This window comes from Egretta garzetta, unplaced genomic scaffold, assembly GCF_000687185.1.
Source record: "Egretta garzetta isolate BGI_Z169 unplaced genomic scaffold, ASM68718v1 scaffold228, whole genome shotgun sequence".
NCBI lineage: Eukaryota > Metazoa > Chordata > Aves > Pelecaniformes > Ardeidae > Egretta > Egretta garzetta.
In genome coordinates this window covers 3,545,009-3,556,091 of record NW_009260758.1, presented here as the reverse complement: position 1 = coordinate 3,556,091, position 11,083 = coordinate 3,545,009, and the positions used below count along the sequence as shown (strand labels likewise).

At 47.2% G+C, this 11,083-nt stretch overlaps 1 protein-coding gene across 1 annotated transcript; it reads left to right on the top strand.

Annotated features, from left to right (window-relative positions):
- Positions 1-6: 6 nt before the first annotated feature.
- Positions 7-1,829, top strand: GPR27 (G protein-coupled receptor 27). Its single transcript, XM_035901403.1, has one exon. The coding sequence runs from the start codon at positions 166-168 to the stop codon at positions 1,060-1,062; it is 897 nt and encodes a 298-aa protein (XP_035757296.1). The 5' UTR covers positions 7-165; the 3' UTR covers positions 1,063-1,829.
- The last annotated feature ends 9,254 nt before the right edge of the window (positions 1,830-11,083 follow it).

Below are 11,083 nucleotides of genomic sequence, written 5' to 3'. Positions count from 1 at the left end.
AAGCTGGCCACCCTGGGCTTGATCCTCTGCGTGAGCCTGGCGGGCAACGTGCTCTTCGCCTGGCTCATCCTCAAGGACCGGCACCTGCACCGCGCCCCCTACTACCTGCTGCTGGACCTCTGCCTGGCCGACGGGCTGCGCTCGCTGGCCTGCTTCCCCTTCGTCATGCTGTCCGTGCGCAGCGGGGCCGCCTGGCCCCACGGGCCCCTCAGCTGCAAGGTGCTGGCCTTCCTGGCCGTGCTCTTCTGCTTCCACGCCGCCTTCCTGCTCTTCTGCGTGGGGGTCACGCGCTACATGGCCATCGCCCACCACCGCTTCTACGCCAAGCGCATGACGGGCTGGACCTGCCTGGCGGTGGTGTGCATGGTGTGGACCCTCTCCATGGCCATGGCCTTCCCCCCCGTCTTCGATGTGGGCACCTACAAGTTCATCCGGGAGGAGGAGCAGTGCATCTTCGAGCACCGCTACGTCAAGGCCAACGACACACTGGGCTTCATGCTCATGCTGGCGGCCGTCATCGCTGCCACCCACCTGGTCTACATCAAGCTGCTCTTCTTCATCCACGGCCACCGCAAGATGAAGCCGGCCCAGCTGGTACCGGCCATCAGCCAAAACTGGACTTTCCACGGGCCGGGAGCCACTGGCCAAGCGGCTGCAAACTGGACGGCTGGCTTTGGCAGGGGGCCCACGCCGCCCACCCTCGTGGGCATAAGGCAGGCCACCCACAGCCAGATCAAGAGGCTGCTGGTGCTGGAGGAGTTTAAGATGGAGAAAAGGCTCTGCAAGATGTTCTACATGATCACCTTGCTCTTCCTGCTCCTCTGGTCCCCCTACATTGTGGCCTGCTACCTGCGGGTCTTCATTAAGGCCAGCTCCATCCCCCAGGTCTACCTGACCACCTCCGTCTGGATGACATTTGCCCAGGCAGGGGTCAACCCCATCCTCTGCTTCATCTTCAACAAGGAGCTCAGGGTTTGTCTCCGAGCCCACTTCCCATGCTGCCAAAGCATCCAGAGCACCCAGGGCACCATCCTTTGCGATCTCAAGAGCTTTGGGATGTAGGGGGGCTTTTCTCTTTCTAAAAAAAGAAAGATGGATATCATTTTCCATGTTTCTGCATATGATCTCAAGAGAGCGTGACCTGTGGGGGACGTACTAAACCACCACCCAGCACCCAAACCTTAGGCTGTAAGAAGCTATTTTATTTATTTTTCTATATTTTGCGTATGCTCTCTTCAGAACATAAAAGGTTGCTGTCTATGGGAACAGGTACTTGAGCAGAACACCCCCAAACCTTAGGCAGTAAGAAGCTGTTTTTCTTTGTGATTGTGTGGTTTTTAAAAACAAAACAGGGCTCCAAGTTTCTGGTCTTGCTTCTAACATTTCTAGACATGATTCCAACAGATATGGATTAAGGCCATGACATTTTTTGTTTTGTTTTCCTATTCCTGTCTGTTTTGATAAAGGCTTAACAATTTTACTCATGTAATATTTGATAAGGGCCAAGACAATTTTATACTAAAGTTATTTTTGATGACCTCAAGAGGTGTTGTTTTATTATCATTTGCTTTTAAGTGAAGAACAAGAAGAGGACGTTTGTAATGTGGTCAGAAGTCAGTTTTTGGTGGGAGCTGTTGGGTTCATTCATTCTCAAATGGTTTGAGTATTTGAAGCAGTTACTTATAACGTTTGCTTGACATGCAGTCAGTGTAGAACTAATTTCAATTTTCTTGTTGCACTATTCATTTGGTAATACTTCAGAACTATTTGTGAAACGTGATTTTAAAATGATCAACTTTAAAAAATAATCAACTATAGCAGTTTTTAAAACCTAGATTGAAATTCATATTTTACTGCCTTTATAGGAAGTTATCTACAAACCTGGGTAATACTTGTACATTTTGACTGTTTTCTTTAATAAAATATTGAAAACCTTTACTGTATGTAATTGTTTCGGAATGGCAGCATTCTGCTTTGCTGACAAATAACTTGTGTATGTGGAAGGTTGTATGTCTTGTGTCTGAGTAGATTTCACAGCTGAGGTTATTATGGACAAGCACAATCTTTATTTGCTGTTAGATCTCAATTTAGGTGTTTATACCAATAAAAGTGACTAAAGCTATTTTTAAGAAGACTTAAGTTCCTGATGGGCAACAGGTTTAAATAGCACAATTTTTTTGTGTCTCTACTAAAACCAGATTTGTGTTTTAGCTAATGGCTCCTCTGTTAACGATAGAGAAGAAGGTATAATTGTGGATCGCTAATTTTAGTTGGCAAAGCAGGTTTGTAACGTGGTGGCTTGGTTAATATTGTACTCGTTTGTAACCTGTATTCTTAACAGGTAACTCACATTTATTAAGCGTGGCATTTTTAACCTGCTTTACTGTTCTACAAAAACTCCTCTGAACTATTTAAACTGTCAGCCTGATGGCACAGTTTAAGTCCTGACACAACTTTTTAGCCATCTTGGAGGAAGCTGTGCCCGACGTGCTTGCTTTCTGCTGTACCACGTGTGCTGGAGCAAGTCGCACACAGAATGACAGAGATAAGCTCAATCCCCATGAAGAGATCTGCGTCTGTGCTAAGAGTATTTCTGTAGAGAGTGGTCCAAAGTTGTTAGACATCAACTGAGAAATCGTTGTCCTGACTGCGAAGGGAGCATGGAAGAGATGCATGGGACAGATCAGAAGCAGGCTAAGGTGGCAGCTCCAGATTTAGGCAGGGAGTGAAACTAGGGGAGGCTCCTCCTTTGTTTTTATGTCTTGCTTTCCACCCCCAACTCAGATATGAACACCAGAGAGGCAACGTTTCTCAAAGTACGTACTGAGAAGTTTGCAATTTGAGCTTTCAGTGTAGCCACAGAGAAGGTAGGTGGGAGGATGATGGAGCTGTCTTGATGCTGCCAGAGCTGGGCTAAGAAATATGACCATGGATGGAGTATCTTGAAAACAAAGTGAGACTTAATGATCATTTCCAAAGCTGTTGGAAAATGCATCTGGGTACAGAAGGAAAGCTGTCAAGAACACAGAAGCAGGTTATCAGTGCTAATTCTGTTTCCATCCTGGAATTTCAGATCATTGCTTAGTGAATCTTGATGAGTAATCAGGTAGAGTTGTGTTACAGAGACCTGGGGGCAAGGCATCGATGCTGCTACTAGGAATTGTATTCCAAGTATACCTTACATGCCTGTGTTACTGTTAGGTCTCTTCAGTGGGGTTCCAACTTTTGCAGAATCGTATTTCCTTAAAACTTAAGCAGCTTCCTATAGAGGGGCCTAGTACTGTGATCTCCAGCGCAAACATTGCCTTCTTTTTCCTAATCCTGCTGGTGCCCAAGCCAATGTTTTATTTCTCTTACTCTATTAAAAGTGCCTGATATTTTGGCATCCTATCTCTCTTCCAGGCTATAAGTAGTATGGTTATGATTCTATTTAAACTACAGAGATGGGAGAGTAGTTATTTTAAAACCTCCTTTAAAAGCTGCAAAGACCAGATTTTTTCACTTTTAGAAAAATTAAGCACAAGCTGTATAGTCAAATCATATATGCGGGGGATGAAAAAACATCACCTTTGGGTGACCTAATGGTTTTATTTAGGCTTAGTTTATCAAGCTGTGCTGCTGCACTGAATGCCAATCTCCGTGCATAGGCATCCCCCATCTCAGCGATGCCCCTGCCAGAGTCAGGTTCTTACCCACTGAAGGTAACGGATGCTTTGCTGTCACCCATCAGTGGCAACCAGACCCAGCCTTGCTACAGCAAAAGGATAAAAAAAAAAAAAATAATTTAAAAAGGATATCTGTATACTGTACCTTTTGCTTACATGTAGCTTCCAGGGCTGTCTCAGGACTTCTGATGTAGTTCGAAGGCAGAATCAGCACTGTTTGAAGTTAATTTTGTATTTTTGGTAGTTGTAATATCAGGCAGATTATGATCCTGGCCACGCTAGTACAAAAGAGAAGGAACTCCAGTAGCTTTAATTCAGGGTTTAGATGGGTGTTGTACAATAGGGCTTCATTTCAGAAAATGCAAAACTAAATATCAAGGACAGACACATAGCAGAAAATTAAACAGTACTTTGCTGGCACACCAACAAACACCACTTTGCAAGTCTATCCCGATTCCTGAGAACGCACCAAGAAAGTAGGAAAAAACAGAAAGGGCTAGAGAGATGCTAAAGGATAAATATTCCTTATAAAATCTGAGAAATTTCCAAAGCAGAGTATTAACATGTTCTCACAGCATCCTTTAGTCTGCATATGGGGAAAGTGGGTCACGGAGATTAAATGCTTTGACCAAGATCACAGAAGGGGTGTCAGAGAGGATGAAAACCTGCTCTGGATAACAAAAGTAGACAAATAACGTTAAGAGTGTGGGTCATTTCAGAAAATGCAAAACTAAATATCAAGGACAGACACATAGCAGAAAATTAAACAGTACTTTGCTGGCACACCAACAAACACCACTTTGCAAGTCTATCCCGATTCCTGAGAACGCACCAAGAAAGTAGGAAAAAACAGAAAGGGCTAGAGAGATGCTAAAGGATAAATATTCCTTATAAAATCTGAGAAAAGATAAGTTGGGGGGAAAAAAAAAAAAAAAAAGCATTTCCAAAGCAGAGTATTAACATGTTCTCACAGCATCCTTTAGTCTGCATATGGGGAAAGTGGGTCACAGAGATTAAATGCTTTGACCAAGATCACAGAAGGGGTGTCAGAGAGGATGAAAACCTGCTCTGGATAACAAAAGTAGACAAATAACGTTAAGAGTGTGGGCTGAGCACAGGGAGCCATCCCCGATGCCTGTTGGGACCTGCAAGGAGCAGCTGTAAGCCTCCATGCCCCCAGCTGCCCATCCAAAAACCCGAGTGCCGCTGGTCTCGCTCAGACGTGCTAATGGCCGAGGCTCAGTGAGAGCTGGGTGTCAATAATCACCTCCCACGTCCACGGGAGAAGCTCTTGCAAGTTGTTGTGCAAGTCTCAGGCTCACTTGCGGGAACTCAGATGGTCTGAACCCCTCTCCCCATCCCCACTGGCCAAAACGCAAAGTGCTTGGAGGGTCTGATGAGCTGCACGGCAGCAGGGCTCTCCCAGCTCCTCCATCTGTGCTTGCGCAGAGCATAGATTGAGTCTTCTCTATACCCCTCCAGGCATACATAGGATAGTTTTCCATACTCTGGGCAACACGAGTGCCGAGTATCACAGGAAATACCAGCATCACCTCCCCCAGAGATTCTCCCCAGGCTGGCTCAGAGGTCACAGCGCGCTTGCTGTTGCGTATCTGTGGTGAAGAATTGCAGTTGCAGAAAGCTGCGCTGGAAAAATCTTGATTGCTGCTGGCATCTTCACTCACTCGCCAGGTATTTAACACATTCCTTGCAAATGTTCCCAGTCAAAAATCTTGCCATGCTGAAGTCAGTGGAGGTTTTTAGCATAAACTTAAATGTCGGGTCAGCTTGAAAAGTGATACTGGTCTGAAATCTCAACAAGTAGTGGCTACGGCCACCTCTTGCCTTACAGCACTCAAAGGCTGCAGGACTGGCATGCTGCTGGCTTGGCTGTTAGATTTGGAAAGAGTTTGCTGGGAAAGGGGCTTAAATATTTGGCCCCAGCCAAATTATGTTGTTGGGTACAGGTCTTACTCTGTGGTCACGCTAGAGGTGAAGGATGAGCAGGGGGATGCACAGCCCACAAGCTGTCATCATTTGCTTTTCCAGTACCAGGTCTGCACCAGGGGAGAGAAAGCTGCCTCCCAGAATGGTGTGAAGTCAGTAGCTTTGAGGAAAAGGGCAGGAATTTGGCTTAGTCTGAAAGCAACGATTCTTTCCTGGGGCTCTACCTGGATGTGATACAGCTACACCTCCAGAAGGCTGCTCTGCCATATGCTGCGGGACTGCCCTGGGACACGCTGTGCTGCGCTCAGAGGAGAGCAAAGCTGACATTTTCCCCTCCCTTCCCAGCAAAGGATGTGTGGAGTTTGGCTGGACCTCTGCCACTTGCACGGTTAAGCGCAGTCACCTTACTCTGGTGTAGCACATGCACTTGCTCAGGGTTGCCAACAAACCACTCTGAGAGCAGCGGCTGCGGGCAGAGTAACAGCCATGTGTTGGCAGAACACTAGGTTAAGTATCTGAAGGCACGTCATTAACTTGGGCTGCAGATTAGATGATGCTGTGACATACCAGAATACTCCAGAAACCCTATTAGATATATAAATAATGATAAAATTATTAGAAAAGTGGCAGGGGGATGTTTTCTAGTAGAGGACCCCCAAAATCCTCAATTTCAGCACAGCTTCCTTTATAGTTGCTCAAAACACCACACAGACTACAAGTAACTCCACCTTGATATGAGCCAGGAAGCATCTCCCGGGCTACGCTGCTCTTAGGCTTCAGAATGCGGCCAAGTATACAACATCCTGAAGAAACGGAGCCATCGGAGAAAGACCATCAGTGAAGAGGGTCTCTTAAAAGCTGGCACAGAGTTGCTCCAGGCTGGGGCTGTGCCGATGGAAGTCGTACCCCAAACCTCCTTTTAGGCTGGTGACCTCCGATGCAATGCCATTCACAAAGTGCCTCGTGCCAGGTAAAATCCTTACTCACCCATCGGTTATAGAACTGGTGACCAAGAGCTGAATTTCCCCTGACATCCGTGGCACTCCGACTTTCCCCAAAGCTGATGATGCTGAGCATCTCTGAGCCTATTTTCACTTGGTGCAAGTCATTAACTGCCCCACACCTTGGTACTTTATCTGAAAAATGATTCATTATTCTTACTCACCTTTGTAAAGCACAGAGCTACTGATGGCAAGAGCAGAGCATTATCTCGGGTGAACAATCGCTGACTACATAAGCTTTCATCACTTAACTTTAAAGTCAAGCTAAGCCTTTAATGCAAGCTGTTGCATTTCTGTATTTCTATTCATGTTTAATGACCTCAGTACTTGCACTGTGCCTTTGATCTTGTGAGTCACGCATGGTTGTACTGTGGATGTATTTATCGGAAAGCCACTTTCTTCAGTGCCACATTTTTCACCTCTACCGTGACCAGGTTGATAGCGCAAAGCACTTTGTGTAGGAGGCTTTCAAGTTCAAAGCTAGTCTTGCAAGGGCACGGGGAAGCTGTGAAGTCCCAGTTAATTTTAGGCAGTCACAGCACTAATAGAGTAGGCAGAAATCAAGAGATCGCCCGGTGAAGAGAAAGCCCATCCTTAAGTTTCTCAACGTTATTTACTGGTGTGTCATTAAAAAAAAAAAAAAAAATAATCCTGTGTTTGTGTGAGGATGATTAACCATTAGAACAAATCATTCAGGGGAAAAGAAAAAATGGATCCTCCATCTGTGAGATGTGCAGCGGGAGCCTGCACGCCTGCCCACAGCACGCCTGCCTGGGAGCCTGCCACCGGCCCGACCGGGGTCTGGGGCTCAGCCCGAGCACGCAGGGCGAAAAATACATCAGGAACACCAGTAAAGAGCACCAGAACCCTCTCTGTCTTGTGGCAATTTACTCCTTCCTTTTGCTAACTATTTTACAACACCCACTTTATCATACCTTATAAATACCAGTGCTTGCTTCTCTCAGAAATTTTAGCAGACCTAAAATGGCTTTGTCATTAAAAAAAAAATTCACCAAGGAAAACACAGGAAGATTCAGAAGGCAGGGCTGAAGTCTGGGTGCTTTCTGACAGTGGGAGAAAGAGGAATGATTTAGTGGAATATTACCTCACTCCAATTGAACCACTCAATCTGTCCCCATCTTTCACCGAGCACTTGCAGGAGGGTGATGGAAAGGAAACTGTTAAGTAGCTTGATAGCAGAGTAAATCAGGTGGGGTTTTTCCTTTTCCTTTCCTTTTCCTCCCTCATTAGGCCTTGCACACTCACACTGCACAGCAGGTCCCCCAGCATGCTGCGCCAAGGGAGGAGAAGGGATGGTCCCTGGGGTGCCACGGGGCTGCAGTGGTCCCAGGGCCAAGGGACCCGCTTTGGGTGCCCACAGGGCCGAGCTGCCCCGGGGAACGAGCTCCATCAGAGCCGCAGAAGACATCTGGGTGTGGAGGAAGGCGGATGAACGTGCAATATGTTCAGCCAAGCTGCAGTGTGACTAAAGGGGGAGAACGTGGGCACCCAAGCCAAGGAGCCAGCAGAATCGCAGGCAGAGGTAAAGCTTGGAGCCGTGATGTGAAAGCAAGGAGGGACACGCTTAGGCTGAGCATCACCAAAGTGCTTCCCGGCAGGGCGATGAAGGATGCTGCAGAAGCCAGGCTCTGCAGGACCTGCCCGCAGTGCAGCTGGTGGGGATGGAGGTCTCAGTGCTCATTTTCCTCCCCAATAGATCCTAAACTCTCAGACAGACCTTTTCTTACTCTCCGTTTGTGCAATATCTGTCTGAGCGCCAGTGCTGATGTAAGCCAAATCCAAATAGTTGAAGTCTCTGTTGCAACGTGTGAAAGGTTTGTTAGCGACTTTGGGAAACCAGGGTGGGGAGGGATGTGAAATTATGACACCACCAGAGTCAGGAAGTTTTGCCATTGAATTTGAAGGGGTGGGGGACCTTCTTGTCAAGGTTTCACCCATGTGAGAGAAGAATTTGAGGGGGGTGGGGGGGCTGGAATCTACTAATTTGACAGGCCGTGGTGAAATTTTTGGAAAGAGTAAGCATGCTTGTAGCTGCCTCGCCAGTGCCTCCCTCTGAGCTGGCCTTTTCAGCAGGTCCCACAAAAGCAGTTAGAGATGTGCTCTGCTGCCTGGGCTCCGCTGGAGCCTCGAGGAATAAATAAAGAGTGGGGCCAGCTTTGCACCCCCTGAAGGTCAAAGCAGCTTTGCTGGTTTGTGAACACTTCACAGCAAGAGCCGCGGCTGCCCGTTCACGCTGAAGGAGCCCACAAACGTCTGCATGAAGTGACCTGAGCGCACTCACATGTAAAAGATAAAAAGTAAATAAAGGCGGCTCAGCCCTACTTGCTTGGCTGGAACCAGGCCATATTTTCAGTCTGCTTCTGAAATGCCTTGCAGCCTCAGGATTTACAAGGCCACATTACATTTAAAACCAGATTTAATCCCTTCCACATGCTGCAATGCTACGGTGGAGGCACAGCGCTGGGGTTCGGGAGGCCTGGGTGGCATTCCCTGCCTGGGAAGAGACTCGCTGCTCGTGCTGTGCAATGCAGAGCCCCGTGGGGCTCGCGTCTGCAGGGTGCTGGCAGGGACACCCCATGCCACCTGCTGGGACACAGCGCGGGGGACAGGTACGCATCCCAGGACAGCACGGGGGACAGCAGCCTGGGTACACGCTGCGTACAGCACAGACACGTGCTTGATCTGGTCCATGAGATTCGTAACCTTCGGTGGACAGGGACACACCTGTAATGTGCCAGCATCTGGTGCTGTGGTACAAAGGAACATCAATCTGGGATGCTCTGGGCACTCCTGGCACACAATTCACATGCACCCAGTTTCCCAGGCAAATTGGGGCTTGCAGAGGAGACTTTCTGTCACTTTTACATTCTGCATGCATTCATTTCCCCCCGTACTAAGCTGCCTTGCACTCAGAGGTTTAGGAAGGGGCGTTTGCCGCACGCTTTGCTGTTACCTTGCACTGTACTCCTTGCCATGAAAACACGCTACCACCCACCCTCCCTTCAGCGCACCAGGTTTACGCAGCTTCAGCCCTTCACATTCAGCTTTTCCCAGCCCTGATAACTGGGCAGAGCAGCCCAAAGGCTACCACCATCCTCTGAGGTGGCCGGGTCATGCGGGGCAATCTGCCCTGCCAAATCACAGAGATGTAGCCTAGTGCATCGGGCTGGGTCTGCCAGCACTCAAGATTCTCCTTGAGAAATGATAGGTGATTTGCTGTACGTTTGATGTGTATTAAACTCATCTCCATTCCTGTGCGCAGAAATATTGATTAGCCTAACAGCTGTACCCCCGCTGGGTTGGCATTTCATATCTACGTAACAGAGAAAGGCACATTGATTTTGCTATTATCAAAATCCTCTTGTATTCGCACAGTCTTTTCTCTCCCTGCAATTTTCTAATTCCTTCTGGAAAACATGTTACACATTGTCAAGATCAAATTCCTGAGACATCTTGTTTAAATCAAGGGATTCTTAGCACCTTCTGTTTCTTTTGAACCTCCATCTGCGCAGCAACAACAACTCAGAAAGCTACTGGGGCGCGGGGAGGCATCAGCGATGACCTCAGTCTGTGGTCATACTTGCTGGTATCATACATCATTATGCTGATAAGGCAAATTAACAAAGTAACTCTAAAACAAGATAAGCTAACAAGAATTTCTAGTGCACTAGCGTTTTGGTGTAGCAAACAGTCTGAATTTTTCAACACAGCCACAAAGAAATACACCCAATTCTAACCTTGTTTCTTACCTTAGTATGCCCCATGCAAGTATGTGCTGCTCCATACTGGCCTCCCCATCACCAAAATAATCTTCAGCCTTGCTCCAACAGTCCTCACTTCAGCTTCTCCTCCTATAAAACCAGGGTTTAGTTAGGGTGACCTGTCCCCTTGGCAAGCACCCATGCTGATCTGAGTCCCACTTGCTACCCAACCAGGAGAATTCTTTTTCTGTCACCCCCTCGCTCAAAGGTTTTGCAACATTTTTCTTTCTAAGGGGACAGCGTTTCCCAGAGGGGGAATTGTGGGCAGAGAATGCAGATGAAGCTGAGCTTCAGCTGAGTTTTCATCTGCTCAGGAGCAGAGCTTTCCCTGCAGCCCCCCAGGCTTTTAGGTGCCTGCTTGCTCAGCCAGCTGTGCACCCGCAAACCCAAACCACCTGGCTTCACCTTGCCTAATGAGCACGTAACCAAATTAAGGCAACAACTCTTTGTATCTGGTGGTGTCCTCTCCTGAAATGGCTCTCCACTAACCCAAAATCTGAGAATAAACATGGAAACTCCTGCAGTGTGGTGTGATGTTGTCATTATGCTACAGCGTATCTGTAATATCAATATTAATATAATATTAAAAATTAATGCACACATTTCTATTAATAATTAAAAACATTACTTCAATATTAATAAATTTAAACCAAATGTTGGCACAGAACTCCTAGGTGGAGTGAATAAA

Coding starts and splice junctions, on each gene's coding strand:
- GPR27 (XM_035901403.1), top strand. CDS start 166: ATGCTGTCCGTGCGCAGCGGGGCCGCCTGGCCCCACGGGCCCCTCAGC.